The sequence below is a fragment of the Ictalurus punctatus genome, chromosome 9 (assembly GCF_001660625.3).
Source record: "Ictalurus punctatus breed USDA103 chromosome 9, Coco_2.0, whole genome shotgun sequence".
In the NCBI taxonomy this organism is placed as follows: Eukaryota; Metazoa; Chordata; class Actinopteri; order Siluriformes; family Ictaluridae; genus Ictalurus; species Ictalurus punctatus.
In genome coordinates, this window is record NC_030424.2 from 26,050,952 (window position 1) to 26,075,006 (window position 24,055).

Below are 24,055 nucleotides of genomic sequence, written 5' to 3' on the forward strand. Positions count from 1 at the left end.
AGCCCGTTATATTCCTATAAGAATGGTAATGAATGTTTATTAACACCTCAGTTAAAGGAAATCAAATAGTGTAGTGAAGCAGTAGTAAACTAACTACTAAAAAGACTACAATAACGGTTAGATGCTGTCTTTTAAGACACTCTTATTTGTACATCGAGATGTTCTCTTAATAACCGTTATTTGTTATAACACCTTGCCTTGCACCTCCTGGGCTGGGGGTTTGAATCCTGCGTCCGCCCTGTGCGCAGAGTTCACGTGTTCTCCCGGGACTTCGGGAGTTCCCTCCAGGTACTCTGGTTTCCTCCCTGAGTCCAAAATACATGCGTTGTAGTCTGATTGTCATTTCCAAATTGTCCACAGTGTGTAAATGTGTGTGCAATTGTGTCCCGTCATGGGTTGGCACCCGAATTATACCCCGAGGCCCCTCGGATAGGCTCCAAAAAAATTGGAAAATGAACGGATGGATGTTATAATCCCCCCGACTGTCTGAATACATGTAATTCCTATAGCAATATTCTAAATCCTTTATCAATCTATTTTTATAATACGCTTCAGTTTTCCAACAGAAAGTCTGGAGCTGTAGTGAAAAATCCAGTCAAATGTGAGTTCAATGCTTTATTATGTACAAACAGACAGACTGTACATGGTTGTGTTTGTGCCCAGTTGTACAGTAAGGTTTAGCAGCTTAAAACAAAACAACAACTGTAAACCACACATGATATATTGCAACAAAAGAGTAGTAACTGTTTTTAAATAACAAGACATTTCATAAAAGTACTAAACAGACTGAAAATATGCTCAAATTTTGTGTTTGGTCTTTGACAAAAGGCAGCTGAAGGGAATTTGAGCTGAGAGCTCAGAAGCACAGTCTTTCTATACATAATGTTATTACAAATTATAGGGGAAAAAAAATCTAAATTTATTCAGATCTTAACTAGTTGCAATGGTTTTATTAAGATTAACATGCATCTGATACCAAACCAAGTAATAAAAAATAAATAAATAAAAAAAACCCAAAACAAAACACAGTTTCAGTTGACTTGTTCAAGGCTTTGGTCACTCACTTAGGGAAGAAAAACCCAAAAAACAAACAAACCAAGAAACAGGTCACATCCCAAATACTAGAGTCCTAATAGATAATCAGACACTTAGAAAATGTTTCATAAGAATCCATAAAATTCATTTAAGACTTCTTGAACGTTTTTGATGATGATCTGGTCGGCTAAGAGACTGTGCATTCCCATGATGCATTGTGAGAAAATGTAAGTTTTAACAGAAATGTTGGCAGAATTTTAGGAGGTGTTCATGCAGCATTTAGGGGGTCATGTTTCTTTATTGACTTGTGTGTTGACTTTTCTCTCATTTGCCACAAATTAGCCTGTTAGCAAGCAAGTCATGAGCTAGTTACACAACAGGCAATAACAATAAGAACTCTAACTTTGGGATGCTCATATAATGTGCAGAAGGACCTAGACTTGACTCGACTCTTTGGAAAAAAGTACTCAGAGGCTAGTAATGCTAAAGCTAACTTGTGTGCGCACACTTCTCTACATACATATATACTTCATAGGGTCCTGTTCATGGTCTACTTCAGTCTTTTAACCTTCGTTGTTATGTACCTTTTGAGTAAAGTGGACGTGCATAGCAGGTCTTTAATGATTTAATGAACTCGTACAGAAACGCCAACAGTGTTAAACAACTCAAAGCTCACAGGAAGTCAAAAATATGTAGTGATGGCATGCTCACTAACCCCTCATGATCTACTTAAATAATTTCTACAAACCAACATCATTGCTCATTGTAAATCGGCCTGGAATTTAGAAACCCCAAATCCCATCAATGTATCGAGTACACCACGAAAAATCGCATTTCTCTCATCCAGGTTTAAAATGTCTCCAATAAAGTTAGCTTTCTCGTTGCTTTTACAATTTGTACATGTACACACACACACACACACACACACCCTACATTCAGAACATTTTGTTGATCTATGGCTCATAATTCATACTTTCTGCAACCCAAATTTAGTATGTTACAGTCGTGATGAATCAGTACAGTACATTATTGCTCCATAGTGTGAGATGCAGTTTGGTTAAGACGAGCTCAGTAAAGCGAGTGTATTGCTGTCTGTGTGGGTGTAGAAGCGTCGCCTTACAGCTAGCTAATAAAATAGTTTTGTAATAACGGAAAAATGTGTTGATGTTTATGTTAAAAAAACAAACAAACAAAAAAACAACCCATCTGATTGCCATCAGGAGTTATTTGCAATTATTTATGAATAGTGCAACTTTGTTATTTATCTGTATAGTGCCAATTGAAAACCATGTGATTACTCTAATATCTACAGCGAATCCTGGGAACATGTAATTAAATAAGCCCCCATAATTCACCCAACAGATTTATACATATAGATATATTTTATGCTATTTTGGTAAATATTCATATTATTGGCTTAGATATTTGTGAAGGCTCTGCAGGTTCTCGTAACCGTGTCCAGTGAATCTACAGATGCAGTTAGACAAGTTTTACATATCTAAGTTAATTACAGTAGTTTAAATTAAAAAAAAAAAAAAAAAGTCAAACTTTTACCAACTTCAAATCTTTGCAATGTGTGAAGAGAGATTATGATAAAATATCAACAAAAAAAAAAGAAAAGAAGAAGAAAAAAAAGATCAAACCAAAGAGGAGTTAAACTTTGACATATTCTGAGATTGTCATCACTAGCAATCTGAAAAAGAATGAGTTAATGAGGTTGATTTGTACATTTGAAGCATCATTTGAAGTTACGCATCCTGGTGATTTTGTTGAAAAATGGCCATTGTTAGTACTACCCCAAAAACCCCACCTTTAATTCACTTTAACTCTTACATGATTAAAGTTCACACCAAAAGGATAAAAGGTCCAGTAAGCTCTACTAGTGATTATTTCAGTAGAGTAGCAGCTGCTGCAGAGGGAAATGACATCTTCATAAAATACACCACATGCTATCTCACCGTGTCATACACTCATGTGCAGTGTGTCGCTTACAAATATCCAGTTTCTGTTCAGTGCACGTTTGCATATTTCTTTGCATATGTTGTGCTCAAGCTGCCATTCCGCTCTTCCTCATGCTCGCTGTTCTCGGCTCTTCAGGTGATTTACTGAAGTATGGAATGCACAGTGTGTGTGTGTGTGTGTGTGTGTGTGTGTGTGTGTGTGTGTGTGTGGGAGGGGAAAAGAGGACAATCTGGTAGAGCTTTCAGTTATAAGTGTGGATGAGTCGTGCTGAGAAAGTCACTAGAGAGACAGGGAGAGAAACGGAGAGAGAGAGAGATGGTAACATTGTCTTTTGCCATCACCTTCATTCTTTCCATACATCCATCTAGCCATGCATCCAGCTATCCATAAACACCCTCATTCTTTCCATCCATCCATAAACACCCTCATTCATTCCATCCATCCACCCACCCACCCATCCATCCATCCATCCATCCAACACCACATTCATTCATTTAGCAATCAATCCATAAACACCTTCGTTCTTTCCAACCAGCCATCCATCCATAAACAGCATTATTGTTCCATCCATCCATCATCATGCTTTCCACTCATCCATTCATCTACTAACACTTTAATTTTATCTCTCCTTCCATCCACAGCTTCCTTCATTCCATCCATCGGTCTGTATACAAACCTTCATCCTTTCAGTGGCTGCTTGGTCTAACTCACTGACTCAATTATAACTCGGTAGTTATTGCTGAACTCGCTCTCAATTACCTGAGTATGTGAGGCAGCTGGGAACTGCGGTAGATGAACTTGTGCCTGTAGCCCTGCGCGCTGGGAAATGGAATAAACTGTACCTTGTGTCCATTCAGGCTCTTGGACTGAGCCGCTATATTGTACAGCTGAAAGAGAGGAAAAGAGGAAAATTAAGTCAATAGATGGAGGAAGCACGCAGCAGGAAGCATTCCAAGAGAGCAGATAACATAAGTACTGAGCACAAACACGAATGTAACAACCTAACAAGATGATAAAAAAGTCTAATGAACTGGATCATGTGTGAGAGTGGGATTGAAAATAAAACTGTTAAGACTCTCTTACCTTTTTTCCTAAGTGGAAAGGGACAACGGGATCGTCCTCAGCATGGAGAATTAGGACTGGACAGGACATATGATTCACACTAGAGTAAAAAATAATAATAAAAAAAAAAGCCAGAGTTTTTTTGTTTGTTTGTTTGTTTTTTAAAGGCCAATATAAATTTGCTTATTGAACAGAAAGGAACATGCACTGTTCAGACAGTTTTGAAGAAAATGTTAGTCAGAGGTCATGACATGACATCACTATTAGCTACCAGTGAAGCCAAGTTCTTATATGCAAGGTTAAGAACTTTAACAGGTAGTGCCTCTGTTAAAAATAATAATAATAATAATAATAATAATAATAATAATAATATCGTTATTTTAACGTCCACCATGACAGGGATGTTTACACTCATATTTTTCATTTTCCACCAAAACTGGTGAAATTTCATTACGGGCCATTAGGTTTTCATGCAAATGTGTGCCAAAAGTGACTATTGATCACAGTTCTCCTCAACAGGAAGTGATGATGGTCTGCCACTTAGATACTAAACGTCATTTTAATAGGCTTATAATACAGAAAAACAGTTTCATATTTAGTACTGTATATTGAGTATAGTATTAAATATCAGCAGCGTGAGACTTGTTGTACAGGGGTATATGAATGGAGTAAATATGAAACTTAAATAGGAGATATAAATGCAGAGTGAGCGTTTGTGTAGCCTGCACTATTTTATTATCATTCCAAACCTGGATATAAAACCCGGAATGTTGCATGGCAACAAAATGCTCAGATTTCTGATGCAACACCTTTGCAAATGCCGTGTGTGTGTGTGTGTGCACGCGTGTGTTTGAGTATGAGTCAGCTCACCTGCTGTTAATGCAGAATATTACACAGTCTATAAATAACACTGGTCAGTGATGCACAAGCCAGTATTAGTCAGCTACAGTTATATTAATAAACAGCACCCTGGGCAAAAATACCAGCTATATAAAAGTTTTATCATCTAATGCAGTGGATTTCAAACTTTCACTATTCTCACTGTTTTATAGCAAAAACTATTCAATCAATATTTGACTGAGAAATATTTACAACTCTCCGGTCTACTCACCATGTTCAGTGTCATGTACGTATATATGAAACATCTTTTGCATCAAATCTCTCTTCCTAAGCAATGTAAAGTCTTCGTGTGCTGAAGGGGCTTTATTTGATCAGTAATGTGGTCATGAGTTATAAACATTTTGGGAACCTCTGACCTAATATTGTGGTTCCACATTACGAGAGTTACAAGGTGTGAAAGTCTATGAGGCCAGCAGAGTGATAAAAATGACTTATAACACATAACACGATACAAGAGGTTGCAGCTGTATTAACGCCATGAGAATGAGACATATGGACAAATGCGTGAACACTTACTTCTCATCGCTGGCAAATCGGATGTCGTTGGCAGTGATGGTGTCCAAAAAGAACCAGTCAAAGCCTGGCAGATACCTGTAAACCTACATTATACATCAAAAGCCAATTACAATCTTAATACAATACAATTTATTCACTCACATATACAAATAAATAATAATAATAATAATAATAATAATAAATGATGATTCAGATAGATTTTACATTTCTTCAGGGATCTATCTAAGCACTATAATTTAGAACAATTCTATTTATGGTCACATGACAGGCTATTTGGATGAAGGCTTTGTTAATGCATGGTTTCTAGACAGTGGTTGTATGATGTAGGACATGGGACCAAATGTGGATCTGAAATCCAAACAGTATAGTTCAGACATGTGTAGATGCACACACACTGTATGCAATAGCCTCACCATGGAGAAAGGGTGGCTCTTGGCCTCCTCCCTGATGTTAGTAAAAGGAGACTCCAGGATAACAGCGTCAGGTGGTGTCCCTGTAAACACAGCAGGTGAGTGCAGCTTCAGAATGAAACCATTACTCTTCCACACCAAGAATAAACCACACACCCCCACCCACACTGCAATTAGAGTACATTCATTAGTAAATTACTTTATTGTCTGCACACGGATCCATTATGCAATATAAAACTATAGGACTACATTAAACATGTGTCAAATTAGAGGTACACATCCATAATTCATTTTACAATTCATGTCTTTGCATAAACGGTAGGTTTCCTTCTCGAATTTAAGGAATTGTCTGACCTGCCGAATACTAATACAAACATTATACACACCGAATTAATCATGCCAAGTGGTAAACTTTCATTATCCATCAACCAAATTAGTGTCTTTAACAAGAATATCCATTACACTCCAGTCTGCGACTTTGAGTCAACAGTTATTCACAAAATAACCCACCATTTTCACCATGTGTCCAAACAGCCTTTAGACTACGTTGCGGTTAGTTTGATCACATATGCACACACTCACCTCTGTCACACAGACGCCTGGCTAAGTTAGTGGCCACTCTGGAAAAACAGAAATGAATACACACTGTCAGACACAAGCTCACTCTTAGCTTCCTCCTTCTATTAAGCTTTATGTTTATCTAAACGTTTATGCAGGTTTTTGTACTGAAATATCCACCAGTTCTCCCTGTATAAAGTGTCACTCATAAGCTGAGACATATTGGGTGTCTGAGGTTGACATATATTACACTACTCGCACACACACAAAAAAAAACAAAAACAAACAAACTACATGGTACATCGATAACTGCTACTTCAAAGTGTTCAGATTCTTTTTACTACCACTAAAACAGCATTAACAAATCAACGAACTTGAGAATTAATAAACCGTGAGTAATGTTAAAAATAATTAGCGCTAGTATTAATTGATGGCAATTTTCTTGGACACTGTTTTTAGAATATTCATAAGAAGGAACTTAAAGGACACTAAAGACGGAACAACCACCAAGTAATTAACAGCGCACTAAAGCCAGGAAAAGTTATAAAAAAAAAATAAATAAAATAAAAAAATTTAAGACTTGCTTTGTTTTGTACTAGCATGGGGATATATTTCTGATGGAGAGTACAAAGCTCGAAATAAATCTTCTAAATGGTGTAAATGTAAATTAGGGTGTGATCTTTAGCCTGGAACTTTAACAGGAGAGCAAGACACACCCGGTTCCCAGAGAGTGGCCCCAGATGTAGAGCGGGTTGCTGCCGATCCTCTGTTTCAGCCACTGGTAGAGGAAGAGAGCATCCTGTGTCATCGCTTTCTCAGAAGGGCTGCCCTCTGAATCCCCCCAACCTGATAACACACACACACACCATGTGTTTACACATGATACAAAACACAAAATATATTTATTTAAAATGTAAATTTAAAAAAAAAAATTTTAAACCCCACACACAAACATTTAAGTTAGATTATATACTTTTTCAAGCATCTTCTGCATATTTGACCCCTTTCCAACAGCGACTATATGATGTTGAGATCCATCTTTTTACACTGAGGACGACTATTACAAAAGGTGCAAACGTTCACCGATGCTCAAGAAGGCAACACGATACATTAAGAACCAGGGGGGGTGTGTAAACTTTTGAACAGGATGATCTGTGTAAATTATTATTTTGTCTTCTGGGAAACTCTCTTATGTAACTTCTGAACAGCAGTAGTAAATGAAGGGGGGAGGGGGAAAGAGCTTTAAACAGGACAAACAAGGGACTCATGAACAAACAACACAGTCGTTGATCATTCAGGTAACGCCACACGGTATTAAGAATCAAGCGTATGTAAACTTTTGAACAGGTTCATTTGTGTAAATTCAGTTATTATTGCGTCTTGTGGACTATATGTAAACATCTGTTATGTGAAAAAGCTTATTCAGGGCAGAGCTAAATAAACAACTAAATGCAATTCTAAATGATTCCTCACTAAAAAAAAAAATTAACAAAATTTTCCAGGTGCTGCAAAAGGTATGCCCGTAAATATATGGGCACAACTCTAATTGCATAATAATGGTCTCAGAAGCAAGGTCTCTGTACAAGTTAATAGGCTCTCTCACTATAATCTTTATTTAATTTGACTCATTTACTTACATTGTGGAATAAATGGAATTTTACACAAGGTTTACAGAAAAGAAGAGACAGCTACTTACCTCTATAATCGAATGTGACTACATGGTAGCCTAATGAACTAAGGACCTGAAAGAATGAACAGAGAGAGAGATGGTTCAGATGTTACAAGTTACCGAGAATTTAATTTGAAAAATAATTGAGCTAGCCTTAAAAAGTCAGTCACCCAACCCATGTTTTAAAACCCATGTTTTTATTTCCTCCCTATAATTAAATGATAAATTCTCACAAAAAGGTTGCCAGAAATAGTCTACACTGTAAACGGCAACAGAAATCCAGGTAAAATATGCAAAAATACAATACCCCCCCCCACAAATAAGCACAACACCGTGCTCACAGTACTGAGGTGTAGGTGATGGTAAGAGCATGTTGGGTGTTTTACCTTATAGAGCTGCACTCTGTGGTCTCCTCCCCTGAAACACACCCCAACCAGGCGAAACATTACACACTCAAGACTGAAACTGTTAGGACTTGTATTGGTTAGGGCCAAATGTCCTCACAAGGATAAGAATATCTGAAATTTTGACCTCGTGTGGACATTTGGCTCCCCCCCCACCTTTTTTTTGGTTACCGAGTTTAAGGTTAGAGTTAGGTGTAGGTATAGCATTAATTAGCTGCTTTAACAGTTATATCAGTGGAAGCACCTCACAAGGACAGTATGACAAATGTGTGTGTACCTGGTGCCTGCGTTGCCATGCAGATAGAGCATGACAGGATGAGAGGACTGGAGCTTGCTTTCATACCAGCTTCTATCTTTTCCCTGTGCCTCCTTCCACAGCAGGGCTGGTACTGTGTGCCTGAGAGAGAGAGAGAGAGAGAGACGTACCTCCTTACACGCTTGACACATTTTAAGCAAACGTCCCTAAAGTCGCCAGATGTTTCCATCAGCTTCTGTTAATTAAACCCGCAACAAGATGATCAACAACAGTGTGCCGTCCCAATCACAGTGAAATACACTCACTATCATCATTTTTATCAGAGAACTGTTGCAATCGCTTTTAGCTTTTTTTTGGCAAGTTCTCCTGATCATACACATGTAAACAAGTGATTGATATAGATATGCACTTTTGACTATTTCTACATATATGGCTATTGGTATGCAGAAAATGCTGCATCAGTTTCAGAAGGAAAACTTCATGCACGTATGGTAAAGCAATGCAAAGTAATTCACGCAATAATAACAGAAGCCACCAAAGTTACCATAACAACAGTGAGTGGCATTTAGCATATTGTTATACTGTTATATGTGTTATACTGGAGTTACAATTCTTTTATTTCAAAAACTGTCATTTTGCACGCTGATGTCCATGATGTTTTGAATTTAAAATAAAAAAGCTGAGGTTTTGTATACATCATGTATTTCTTCCTGTGGAGGATGCGGTATGTGACAATATAACCTCAGTGTGCTATTTTTGTCTACAAACATGCAATATGCAGAGACTTTTTTGCTGAAACTATAATCGACCAACATTGATCTGATATCTTTTTATAATATACTTAAAGTAATCTTTTTTTTTTAATAAGATTACTGTACATGATTACACAGAAATCAGATGATTTACAGAACACAATACAAATGTGTTTCGCGCCATTTTCCATTGGCATACTTGCAGGAGTCTGCAATAATGTGTTCATGATTAACAACTAATATTGTGCACTGCAGTTACGCTCCGGATTGTTGTTCTCTCATCCACACAGCCAGTACACGCTGCTGGTCTCACACCAGTCGAAATGTGGAAAAGCAGAAAGGAACCAAACGAAGAATGAACGCGATGATACATGAATTTGTGTGTGACAAAGCTCTTACCACACTCCAATATGAACACCTTCCTCTGGCTGAAGGTAGAAGTTGTGGGTGTGGTTCAGGCCTTGATCGAGCGGCTTCTTAAGATCGATAAAATATGGCACCCTCACTGGGGGAGAGGGAAAAAAAAAAATTAGAAAGATTAATGCTAGACGTTGGGGCGACACACGTAATGTAAAAGGACATTTTCACTATTTTGCTTTCGTGTTTGGACTGACTCCCAGACAGACAAGAGAAATGACATTTAAACTCGTGAGGTTTTCGCAATAATTAAAAAGCCTTCTGACCTCAACCTCATTACTGCATGCGTCATATTGACAAATTAGTAAAGTGAAACACAGTCACATGTCCTTGGCTTCCTACAGAAACAGACACACACACTTTCAGTTCCTAGGCTGAATCAGCAAGACTCTCCGTTTTACACAATCAAGTATTTTTTATTTTATTATTATTTTTTTAGGGCTCTAGGGTCCCCGGTTCTTCAGGCTACTCTCCCTGCGGAGTTTCCCTGCCGATTTTCTCCATATCCGCATCAAGCATTTCAACATGTGACAAAATAAAACCATATAAAATGTACTACGTGACGGAAAAATCCGTTTTCTGTTGATGTATGGCGGCCAGTCCTCCTACCTGAATGTTTTTTGGGAGGTGGGAGGAAACTGGAGAACCTACAAGAAATGAGTATATATACCACCAGTTCAGGGGCAACTGATCAGAAGGTCACGAGTTTGTATCCCAGCACTGCTGACCTGCTATTGTTGCAAGGCCCTTAACCATCAGCTTACCTGTAAGCTGCTTTGGACAAAGTCGTCCGGCAAATGAGTAAACGTAGATGAAGAGTTAAGTCTGGAATGTACTTAAAGTAGGCATAGGGCTGGGTGATATTTAAAAATAATTATAACACTGTAAAAAATCGTGATAACAGGTTACACCTGAAGGAGACGCAGAAGCACACACAAAGCATTTCTGTCCTGTTTTAACATCAACAAGTTCAAATTAAAGCGGTTTTCATTTTAAAAGTTTTAATCTAGAATAAAAACGGTGTTATCCCCCCCCCATATATAATTACATCCCGAGGAACTTGTTAAAGCTTCCGTCACTAATTAATCTGGAGCCTACAACAATCGCCAAGTTCATAATTCTTTAGTTTTTTTGGTAAGATGCTGATAGTTTTCTTATTGCAAAAAATATGTAAAATCATATGCAAAATATTCACAGGCTGTTTAAAATTGCACCTCCCTAGTTTTCCATCCATTTCCACAAAAAAATAAGCGATATCGTCATCTGTCAGGGATTAGAAATGACTTACTGAAGATATTAATTATTAAAGTTAATTAAAATGATAAATTTAGTGACATCTAATTGCTGGTTTAGAAAGATTAAATACAATGTAATTACTCACCAAAGTTTAAAAAGACCAGCTTAGCCTGGATGAAAGGAAAGAGCTTGATGATGAACGGAATAGCAATGTAGATCCCCAAAACCCAGAGGAAGATCCTCGTCAACCTCCACATCAAACGACTCCTGTGAACCACACACACACAAAATTATAATTTATATACACATCACAAATAGTTTTCTTTTACACATCACCACCACTGATTAGAGCTCGCTGCACAGGTACAACCACTGCCTCTAGCCAATCAGCACTCAGAGTTTAATGTATATACTGCATGTGCTGTGTACAGTGCTTCTGTTCACTATACGCAAAACACACGGATATGAAAAACATATGAAAAACAATATTAAACATTTTCAGAAATTATATGTATTGTATACTGTCCAGGGTGCACCCCGCCTTGTGCCCCATGCTTCCTGGGACAGGCTCCAGGTTCCCCGTGACCCTGAAAAGGATAAACGGTATAGAAGATGGATGGATGGCTGGATATGTATTGTTTCACGCAATGGTAGAGCAAAGGTCTGACGTAATGCTTCAGACACATACGCGCACACATATACACACACACACACACACACACACACACACACACACACACACACTAAAGGCATTTGTGCAGTTATGAACACGAACCCACACACTTGTGTTGTCATAAAATTATGATAAGAGCAAATAGAGAGAGGGAGAGAAATGGACATTAAGCAAGAATCATCTACAAACAGTAATGTGCATGAGAGAGAGAGAGAGAGAGAGAGAGAGAGAGAGAGAGAGAGAGAGAGAGAGAGAGAGAGAGTCACATGAAGGAGAATGCAGAAGGTGAAAAAGTCTAGGGCAACGTTCATGAGGCCAGAGGAGTCCGTTTCTGCTCTCAGCTCTCACTAGACAGGATCAGTTACTGCACTCTTCCTGAATATATTGATTTCCCACTCGCAGCATTAAGCTACAGGCTTGTAGTGGTGCTCTACATGGTATCTCTTATTAAAAAGAAAATGCCATGCAAGACAAGCATTTATGCATTCATTCAGAGCTCTTTTTTTCCCCCTACATCAAAAGACAACAATTAATAGACTTAGATCAGGCAAATAAAAATAGAAAATAAATAAGAAAACCACGCTAAAATCAAAATCAACAAATAACCTTCCACTGCTCGTTTTCAATGTTCCAGAAAAATCACAGCAGCACTCAACACTGTCGGAGGTATTAAACATCACACACACTTAGTTTCCTACAGTTGCCAAAAGTGTAAATCACAAATGGCAGCTGGCGTTGTCTACTGTATTACTCAGGAAGTACAGCTTAAAGGGACTGTAAACAGAGTTTTTCCAGAGGATTGTACATGCAAAAATATTGCAATGGGATTACAGATATTTTTTTACACCAAGTCTGTACAACACAAAAAACCATGAGCAACACTGACCGAGACTTCCTATTGGATTTCTGGGATTAGAGAAGTAAAAAAAATCAAGTTATACCAGAGTTCTGTTAAATTCTCGATTCTGATTGGTCAGAAGGTGTTGATTCATGTTCACTAAAGGAATAAAACTATGAACTCTGAACCCGTTATAGGAAAAGAATAGACTTCCAGGTGGTAAAAATGACTACATATTGCTGTTCAATAGCAGTTAAACAATATTGTGCATCAATGCTTTCAAATCATGTATCGGATATAAAAATGTTTTTAAAAATAAATAAATAACTAATAAAAAAAAAAGTCACTCATCTCTAACGAACATACGTAGAGCACTGCTTAAAGTTCTGAGGACTGCTTAGTGACACCTTAAAGAGATGAGGCACTAGTCTCTCTGTGTGTGTATCATGTCAGAGAGAGAGAGAGAGAGAGAGAGACGTACCTCCTTACACGCTTGACACATTTTAAGCAAACGTCCCTAAAGTCACCAGATGTTTCCATCAGCTTCTGCTAATTAAACCCGCAACAAGATAACAACAGTGTGCCGTCCCAATCATAGTGAAATACGCTCACTATGAGAAGAAAAAGAGAAGAGAAGAAAGAAGAAGAAGAAGAAAAAATATCGCAATCCCGTTTAGCTTTTTTGGCAAGTTCTCCTTATCATATGTGTAAACAGGTGATAAATATTACACTGCACTTTCGACTATTTCAACATATATGGCTATTGGTATCAGGCTGTTTTCAGCAGAAAATGCTGCATCAGGTTCAGAAGAAAACCTTCATACACGTATGGTAAAGCAATGCCAAGTAGGTCACGCAATAATAACAGAAGAAACCAAAGCTACCGTAACAACAGTGAGTGGCATTTAGCAATGTTATACTGGAGTTACAATTCTTTCATTTCAAAAACTGTCATTTTGCACACTGATGTCCATGATGTTTTGTGTTTGAATAAAAAAAAAGCTGAGGTTTTGTATACATCATGTATTTCTTCCTGTGGAGGATGCGGTATGTGACAATATAACCTCAGTGTGCTATTTTTGTCTATAACATGCAATATGCAGAGACTTTTTTGCTGAAACTATAATCGACCAACATTGATCTGATATCTGTATACACAGTACTGATACACTGTCGAGTCGGTACAAAAACATTTTAGATTCCCAAACATCAGTTTGGGGGGGGGGACGTACGTATTTAACCTATTGAAGACCAAAAAGAAGACGAAGTGCACGTCCCCACAAATGCTGCGATAATAACAAATATCCTCCTAATCATAAAGTCCTCACAAAACATACAGCAACTGAGCTTTAGAAAAACTAAAAGAGCAAGAAATTCTCTTCTGGTTACTGAGGTTACGGTTAGGATTAGATGTAGAAATAGCACTTATTAGCTACAGCAAGAATTATATTAATGGAGGTCCTCACAAACATACAAAAAAAGGAAAAAATGTGTGGTTAATTGTCGGGAGGGGGGGGGGGGGGGCTTTTTAGTTACAAACCTGTACAAGTCGTTAAATGAATAAGCAGATGAAAACAACCTTAGATTTGACTTGGTAGCTACATTTTAAACCTACACTGCTTCAACTCAGTATAAACCCCTGACTGAAAACTGACTATTTCTTTTAAATGCTACACCAATAAAACAATAATCAACAGTTTTGATGAGGTTTGTTGATTTTTAAAATTGGTCATGATTCCCAGCCCTACAACTTTACAGACATTACACTCATTTTCACCAAACTAAACATTTGTTTTCATGCTGCCGGCTAAGCAAAAGTTTCTTAATAGCATCACTGAAGTCGGTTCAATAAAAACAATAGCGCATGTGTGTTTAATAATATAATAAAGCGCCGTATAACAACACTCTGTAGTCACTCTATTGAATTATGAGAATTAGATTAAGTGCCATCTCTACACTGTTGTGCTGTAACATGTGTGTGTATAGCTCTATACAAGCTACTTGATTAGTGACATTTATGTACTATGTCAAGCTAAACCCAGCTCTCTGGCTTGGGGGTCTGACCCCCGCTGAATAAGGCTTAATCCCTGAAGGACATCAAAACAAGATGTAGGGAAGGGTCTTGAAATGTTCACATATTACCAAGTTTTAAAAGTGAAAAGTAGTTCACATTGCTCAGTCTATCTGAAAACAAAGTGTCAGTATAAATGTGACCACCCCTAAAAATGGGCCATACCATTATCAATGCATGAGCACGCTCAGTAGGATAAATGTGTGAAATACCACGCAATCGTGCACTCAGTCGGCCAAGCGCGACGGAGATAGAACGTTTCCTTGGAAAATAAAATGTCGTAATCTATATATAGTTGCATCCCAAGCATAACTTTCCTGCACAGTTCATCAAAATGAAACGTTTATGGTGAAATGATTAAGATGAAGCGCACCTACTGTCTTGAGCTCACTTTAAGTCTTGAATGTGAACGAAAGAAGCTGATAATACACTGTTTTAATTAACAGCAATAATTCATGACCACATAAATGTCGATTAGACTGTATACGTTGCTCACAGCATATATATTAACTGGCACCTATGCTCGCGCACTGAAGTTACATCCTTTACTATAGTAACAGTGTGAGCGCGCGTCCTCTCGGGATCATCCATTCAGCGGTGAAATTGTTAGGAATGACTTCGCTATCAATTTGACATACTGAGATGGTGCGTCGTACAAAAACGTTGGCGTTTTTAAAACGTTCTTTTTGTTCTTCTTTTCTGAATTGTTCGATACCAATACCACACGACCCTTTAGTCACGACTCAAGTGTCCGTTTTCACATTTACATTACATTTATGGCATTTGCCAGACGCCCTTATCCAGAGCGACTTACATTCGTCAAATTCTTTATACATCTGAGCAGTACATACTACTTTTTTAAGGCGTTCATGGCACTATTCATCACAAAGCTGAAAAGCGTTGTACGAGTTATAGCATTTAAAGTGTGTTCATGTTTTAATGATACAGCACAGAGGTTCACTGAAACACGCATCTGCATTACACAAATATATAATCTAGGCAAAGTCAATGTAATGAATCTAATGAATCACATGAATCTACAGGCTGAGATGGAAAGAAGCCAGCCCCAGCCTCACATCTCCACACCATTCAGAGTATACTTCCTACTAATGAGTGATACTGTTGTGCTTGGTTACAAATAATCCTTAACAGCAAATAATCTGCTGCGGATGCCAAAAATGAAACCTTATACTGATGCCTTTCCATCTATGAAAGAGAGGAGGGCTTAGCTCTGCTCGCACATTTATACACATAATACACAACACACACTGCTGTGCCATGCTGTGAATGGAGTAAGAGATTCATATGGTTTTCAGACCACACCTTGACACCTGTAATAGAGAGAAGTTCTCCAAGTCTCCACCCTGAAGCAGAAGCACCGGTTATGCAGGTAATGCTGTTTCCAACATAAATGGGAAATGGAATGGAGCTTTAATGGGGCCACACCCAGCGGTCAGACCTGTCAGACTGCTGGGGCCGTCAAAGCTGACAAAGCACGAGAAGCAAACCACATTCAAGGAGGACAGAATGGTATGAGAAAAATCCAGTTTAAAAGGGAAGCAGAGGAATCAGCATTAAATGCTATAGAGAGAAAAGAAAAGCACGCACACACACACGCACACACACACGCACGCACACGCACGCACACGCACACGCACACGCACACGCACACGCACACGCACACGCACACGCACACGCACACGCACACGCACACACACACACAAACACAGCTTTATTAATTACATAAACTGCGTAAAGACTGAACTCTACGGACACGGCCATGATTCATTTCTCACATTACCTTTACAACAGGTTGAGATATTAATAGCAATACACTAATTTCTACGCTACACTAGAGTTAAGTGGACTCGTACACGAGAGGTTCATTACATTCAAATACTAACCGCTTTACAGTGAAGAGATGCGATGATAAAAATGAACAGGACGTAACTAACTCAACCGACACCGTTCACTACGGGTGCTGCGTGTACGGTGTGCTTCACTTTAAAGTACGGCTCATTAGACAGATCGTTTTAGATGAACATCTGCACATAATAGATACATAGAAAATAGTTCAATACTGCCAGAACAGCACATGAAGTACTGTATGGTTTCACATACAGCTAGAAGGCACCTATATAAAGCACAACCACGTTCACGCCGCTTTAATTTGCTTTTAAGAAACTATTTTTCTGTACGACTCTCCACGCAGACGTACACGTCTCTCTCGACAATAAAGTGACACTCTTTCTCGCTCTTTTACATGAGAGTGTGTCTGTATCTCGGTCTCCATGTTCAAACAGGCAGCTCAAATCCGATTATTTGGCAAATTTGATTTGAATGGGAAAAGATCTTCTGCAGTCTGAATAGCCACAGGGGGGAAAAAAGAAAAAAATAATAATAATCTTTTCAAATCAAATCGAATTAAATTTGTATTCAAATAGGATCTTGGGACAGGTTGTTTTTTTGTTTGTTTTTTGCCATTGAGTGTGCGCGCTTCTCAACATAGGATATTTACTAAATACACATATTGCATGCATCTCTCTCTCTCTCTCTCTCTCTCTCTCTCTCTCTCTCTCTCTCTCTCTCTCTCTCTCTCTCTATTTTTTATATTACACACACGCGCAGTTGTGGTGAATCTTATATAACTGCAGTGCCCACGGTTAAAGCAGCAGCAAAACTGTGACCCACACCACCCACTTTAGTTTTCTGTAAGTGAGGCCTGAGCTGAACACAGGACTGGACATTACCACAGTGTAAAAAAAAAAATAATAAAAAAGATCCGCTACAGGTCTGTTAGAACAAATTTCAGTGTTGATTAGTATTTGCATTTTCTTTATAGTTAAGTTTTTAAGAGCGTAAAATGTATATAACTCAGTGTTTATTCAGAGTAATATTCCATCCTCGACTTTTAATCACTCGTCTTTCACACCTGTGCTCTTACTTTGAAAACAGACATGGAAATACGTTTAAATGTGACTACGGTGTGAACGGAGAGATTGATTTTTACTTGTACTTTGCATTGCAAAAGTCTGGAAATGAGATTTAAAAATAAATCAGATTTCCCCCCGTTGTCTGTGAGCATGGCCTTATAGCTCAGTGCACGCTGCTGGATCCGTTTTGACAGATATGCCTGAGTGAGTTAGTGCTCCGACTCGCTATGACACTGCGGTAATGAAACCAGTACACACACACACACACACACACACACACACACACACACACACACACACACACACACACACACACACACACAGAGGACTGGAATGACCAGCCCACCGGCTTAAAACCCTTTAGGACACCTTTAATGTCCTCTGATCTTCCTCTGTTCCTCCCTTAAGGTTTCCTTTAAAATCACATTAGCAGCCAGTGTTAAAGCAGATTCCTAACGTTGGCAAGTGAAAATACAAATCAATTCCAATTTTACTTGTAGGTTGAGGTTGCAATCTAAACTACTGGCAGCTAACAGCAAACACTCATGAGTTCATCTCCAAAAACTGAGCTATGCGCGATTGCATGACCTCTGACCGACCTCCGAGTGTAGCCACATATAACAATAGCATGTTGAAAAGCACAACACTGGAGCACACTGTCCGCCAGGCGGCTTTATCAAACCAATTAAAATTTTATGGAGTTCTAACGACTGATTTCCAGGTGACCTGTGACTACATACAAAACCATATAGTACCACACCCAAAAGGTCTTTATATTTTATAATATCTTCATACGTTTTGAAAAGGAACCATAGACAGACTGGTCCGCACATACACATCAGAATATCTCTTCAGAAATACTCATTTTTCACCAATACATCTGAATAAAAGTTATTTTGACAGGCCTAGTAATTGCATCTTTAGATTAAACTCCTTTCTCCTTCCTGCTCTAGCAGTTACAAATGTAGCACTCATTGTGAAGGCTCATTGCCTGAGCTATAACGACCCGTCCTCACGGGGAATAGGAAGAACTGAAATAAGATGCTAAATCAGTAACATGGAGATGTCTCTCAGGTCTGGAGTTCACTCCGGGGAGATGGGGGCGGGGGCGGGGGGGGGGGGGGGGGGGGTGACTCAGCGTGCAGCGATGAAGAGCTTCACGATCTAACACTGCAGAACAATTAGAGAACAAAAGTAACAACCAGTGGATCCGCATTCAAAGTAGGGAGAGATAAGAGTATAATAGTAATAAACTAACTTCTAAGTCTCTACATTGACAACAAACAACATTACAGATATCTCAGGAACACGCACACGGAAATAAATATTGAATACTTTTTTCCCCCCGTGTCATTCCACTTTATTACATATAACTTTATTTATTGACTTTAATGCTGTGAATTCTTTATATTTCCAGATTTCTTGGGTCAATACCAAAGTCTGGTGAAAATTTTATGTGAATAGCCTCACTGGAAATATATTTACTGAAAACAAATGTTAACACGTTCAATGCTTATTTCCCCCCATTGTTATTCTAGGAAATAACTAGCAATTAATAAGAAAGTGTGCATGTAATTTTATCTAGAGTCTAAATCTTAACTAAAACAGTTGAGCAGCAGCTGTCAAAGCGCCTCGTGATTACTCTACAACCCTACGCAAGCACACTCCAGTTTCTTCTGGAACATGCTCGCCCTCACTGTTTGATAGTGTCCTGCAGTGACTAAAATGCTGTGGGGAATTGGGCAGGGCTTCCAGAGGTTCAGTTATTAGTAGAGGGTTAAAAACACCTGTGCAACTGTCAATCACTCCAGATTCACGTGTTAATTGGCCTATGTGCCAATTTTATTGGGGGGATAAAAACATTCTTGTGCGTTTTTGAGTGATAATGTGTACTATCATACGCCTATGATAAAATGTGGAGTTCTTACGCAAAAGGTCTGCCGTAGGAAGTACACATGAAAATAAATTGCCAAGTAGACAACCATAAGCGGTTGAGCATTTTGAATGCGGTGTTGGACAAAGTCAGGGAGAATCTGTAATAAATATGAAATGGCATCTTTATTGGTTCACCAGTTTTTTTCCGGACTCGGCCAGGTATAAAACCGTTATGGTGTTGTGGGCAGCTGTGGCTCAGGTGGTAGAGCAGGTTGTCCACCAATCGCAGGGTTGGCGATTCGATCCCCAGCCCACATGCCTCCACATACCTAATTGCCCTTGGGCAAGACACTGAACCCAAAGTTGCTCCCGATGGCAGGCTAGCACCTTTAACTGCTAAGGTTAAAAGGTGCTATATAAGTGCAGACCATTTACCATATGCTGAGATTCAAATACAAAATTTGAATATAAACAAGACTCTTTCTGTTTTGGTGCACAAAAATTAGTACGTGTGTATGTGTGTGGGCGAGAGTCAAGACCCTCTCTCCCCTGTAAATCACAGTGTCGCTAGCCAATCATGGGCATCTGTGAGCACAAGAGGGCAAATAAAGCCTCCCCCGAAGGTGTTACGCTGCCCTATGATGGAGCATGAGCAGCAGTTCAAAAAGATGCAGTTGGCTGGCTTCATGCGTCTCAGACAACGCGCATATTAGACTTTACCCTAAACTGGTTGGTACCAGTCATATGATGGACAGCTGGATGGTTGGAAAGAATTAGTAAGTAACCAAAAGACAAATAAATAACAGTCTCAGTTCGTTCCTCAATGAGAAAGAACTTTGAAAGTTTAACTTAGGCAACAATCAGTCCCGGTGAAATTGTCTCAATAGAAACAATACATGAGTGCATTAATTTAAACCGGTGACTTACAGCTGAAACTATTGTTATATCTTCCGACCAATCAGATTCGAGAAATGCTGTGGTAGATCAGATCTATCAGCTCATTAAACAAGGCAGAAATGGCATTTAGAACCTTCAGTGAAAGTCAAGTTCATGGGAACCAAACAAGGAATTTCATAATGCGAAAGTACAGATTCTAGACTATAATCTCGCACATCTTATTTCATCTTCACTTATTGCACCTAGAAATAAGCAATGCAAGCATAATAACGTTAAAGTGCTATTACTATTTCCTGATCACGATTATACCCTTAGAGACAGCTGGTGCTATAGTCGTTTGAGTTTCCTGAATTGGACTGGGTTAAAGTGAACGTTACCTGCCGTGTGTCACTACTTCACACCGGGACCTTTCGTGAATAACAGCGGGTTCGATTACAGCGGGTACAGAATGACACTCGGCTCATGTTTCAGTTCAGGCTACGGTGAAACTACTGTAGTACATTACAGTAACAACTTACACTACAGCTCCTAAAATATGGAGACACGCTAATATGGCAATTCACTGGATCTTTGTTAGCTATTAGTCATCATAGGTCCCAAAGTTCAGACTCTAATATCAAGGGTATTTATTATTATTATTATTTCTTATTATTATTGATGACTGCAAAAATGTACTGTCCTTATGATTCAATATTCTTGAAGTATCAAGAATGCCTTATTTAAGCAGACATTCTCAGGGGAAATTTTGTGAAGTCATATTTCAGTGAAATAGTAACATGTAAGCTCCTAACACAGTGCACAATTTCATCACCTTTTAAAGCAGGGGTTTTCTACTTTTCTGCAGCCTGTAAAACATAAGAATAATAAATTCCATATGGATACCAACAGCATTTATTTATTTTATTAATATAAATGCCGTCCACACACATCTAGCATGAGTCTGACGTGGGCGCAGCATGCAGCGTTATTGTTTTTTTTTTGAGCGTGAGAACATGGCGGAAGGCAGTGACGGCGCTCGGGAGATTTTCCAACCTTCCAAGAGGACCAAATCCGAAGTGTGGTCATGTTTTGGATTTGATCAAAATGCTGAGGGAAACTTAATAGAAGATAGCCCTGTCTGCAGAGCTCGCCAGGAGAAAGTCGCTGCGAAAGGGGACAACGCGTCCAATCTGCTGACTCATCTTCATGACGACCATCCATCACTTTATAGTGAATGCAAGGCAAGATAACTTTTAGCTCAATGCATGAGATATGGAAAAGTAAATAGTCGGACACAAAACATTGAACAAATTTCTTCTCTCACTTGTAACAAACGCAAGCTTCCACGAAGAGAAAGTTCATAGCGAGTGCATGGCTATGAGCCAAGACAAACGAACAAATTCAAACAAGACAGTAACAAATAAGTGTGACATTTAAGGGATAATGTACATTTATACCACTAATACACTGCTTTTCAAATAATTACGGGGACATGAAATAGTGAATCGAGATGAATGTTTTTATTGTCTTTATTATTTTATAATCCATTGCAGTCTACAAAACAAACGTCCAATACGAATACTAAAGTCCTCTGAAATCATTTTCAATACAATCGAGAACTAGAACAGAGAAGCACGATGGCACCAGTTGTATTTGTATGAAAGGAGTGGGCGTGACATACGAAAGAAGCCGGAGTTTGTATCAGTACTTTTTCTACATTTAACAATACCGTGATAGTTTTGGTAAAGATAATCGTGATATGACATTTTCGGACCGTTATATCTCTACTAGTGACCGTAGGGATGTCACGAGAACAGATACTTCGGTACCAAGCCGGTACCAACATTCTTAAAACGTGACGGTACTCGTTTTTCTGCAGTAGCGTTTTTGAAGGTACCGAGGTTGCAATTCTTCCGGACCTGATGGGAGCAGCAAATACACACAAGTGTTTTAGTCGGTCCACAAGTGGTGAAGAAGAAAAAACGCCAACAAGCACACGGGAAAAACTACAGAAGTTTAGCTCCGCCAACTCGCTGAGAGGTAGAGAGAGGAATGCTATTTGAGAGGAAAGGTAGCTTCGGTTGTCGGTGTGCAATGGATGCCATCGTTCATTTCAAACAAAACAAGGAAACACCTGGAATTTGGCGAAGCACCTGAAAGACAGGTCCTATATTATGTTTGTTTGAGGCAGCTGGCATTGTTGCCGTGGAACCAGCTAACGTTATGCTCCATGTAATGTTTGCGAGAGCGAGTTATTTGTTAAAGACGCGAACACATTGTAGTGTTATAAACTACCTCCTAATGGGCCACCATGCATCGCCATTCAGCCCGTGTCCTGTCAGCTAAATGTAGCCGAATGTCACTAATAATTACTCACATGTTCATGCTTTTAATAAATCTTTCTGTCCTGACACCATATCAGAGAATTTAAACTAATGCTTGCATTCCGAGTATAAGGGGTGTGAGACTGTGCGCACGCATGTTTAGGAGTTCACCTTAGCACTTGTTATTAGCACTTAGCACTTAGTCATTGTCAGACAGTGTTTGATAATTAAAATATCTCTCTCACTCCCTCTCTCTTTTTTGCCAATATTAGCCAGAGGAGGATGTCCTCCAGGACTTTCTCATTTTATTTTTAAAACCACACCGTGGTATCGACTATCGTGTACTTTTGGTGGTATTGGCAACGGCTACTAGATTTTTGGTATCGTGACATCCCTAGTGACCAGCATAGGGGACATTAAACCTACCTCCCTAATATTGCGTAGGTCCCCCTTGTGCCACCAAAACAGCTCTGTCCTGTTGAGGTATGGACTCCACAAGACCACTGAAGGTGGCATCCTTCACTGCCTGTGCATATCAATGAACCTTAGGTGCCCGTGACCCTGTCACTGGTTCACTAGTGGTCCTTCTTTGGACCACTTTTGGTAGGTACTAACCACTGCATACCAGGAACACCCCTAAAGACCTGCCGTTTTGGAGATGCTCGGACCCAGCAGTCTCGCAATCACAATTTGGCCCTTGTCCAAGTCACCCAGATCCTTGTTTGCCCATTTTTCCTGCTTCCAATACATCAACTTTGAGAATTGCTGCCTAATATAACCCACCCTTTGACAGGTACCATTGTAACAAGATAATAATGTTATGGGTGATCGGTGTATAATGACTTTAATCCAAAACGGATAGAAAAAGGGGGACAGGTCCTGCAGTGAGCAATCCCTCTGTTCAAATGTAGATCATGACACACTGATTCTTTAGTCAGCTTTAATCAGTGCCTACTGTGGAAGAAGAACCATTTTCATAACACTATAGGGCCAGACCAATGAGTCAGTAACGTGTTTTATAGTCGGAGTCATATAACTCTGTAATCAGCAGTTCAGGTTTAGCATTGTGCTTACGAAGCACAAAGCTTGAACATGAACAGAAACCATGGCACGAGCTTCTTTTCTCTCAGTTAAGCAAGACGAGATGTCTGTTCTTCTATATTCAGGAGTGTTTCTGCTGATTGTGCAGTGTCTGCACGCTGAGCTCAGGCGGCCATATTGCCAGGGCGGAAAAAGACCCACTGTCATGCTTACACACTCTCTCTCTTATCCCCTGCAACAAAAATAG

General features: G+C 39.1%; 1 protein-coding gene across 2 annotated transcripts in view; it reads right to left on the reverse strand.

Moving 5' to 3' along the window:
• Nucleotides 1-600: 600 nt before the first annotated feature.
• abhd12 (abhydrolase domain containing 12, lysophospholipase) overlaps nucleotides 601-24,055 on the reverse strand; it is a 29,294-nt gene continuing 5,839 nt past the window's right edge. For both annotated transcript variants that reach the window (XM_017476031.3, XM_017476030.3), the window contains 12 exons: nucleotides 11,323-11,444; nucleotides 9,924-10,029; nucleotides 8,794-8,913; nucleotides 8,499-8,529; nucleotides 8,140-8,185; nucleotides 7,160-7,289; nucleotides 6,468-6,505; nucleotides 5,889-5,968; nucleotides 5,476-5,558; nucleotides 4,081-4,159; nucleotides 3,757-3,884; nucleotides 601-3,276 (listed from right to left, as the gene is read on the reverse strand). In XM_017476031.3, coding sequence (XP_017331520.1) covers nucleotides 3,243-3,276; nucleotides 3,757-3,884; nucleotides 4,081-4,159; nucleotides 5,476-5,558; nucleotides 5,889-5,968; nucleotides 6,468-6,505; nucleotides 7,160-7,289; nucleotides 8,140-8,185; nucleotides 8,499-8,529; nucleotides 8,794-8,913; nucleotides 9,924-10,029; nucleotides 11,323-11,444 — 997 coding nt within the window. In that variant the 3' untranslated portion in view covers nucleotides 601-3,242. The remainder of the gene's footprint in view (nucleotides 3,277-3,756; nucleotides 3,885-4,080; nucleotides 4,160-5,475; nucleotides 5,559-5,888; nucleotides 5,969-6,467; nucleotides 6,506-7,159; nucleotides 7,290-8,139; nucleotides 8,186-8,498; nucleotides 8,530-8,793; nucleotides 8,914-9,923; nucleotides 10,030-11,322; nucleotides 11,445-24,055) is intronic.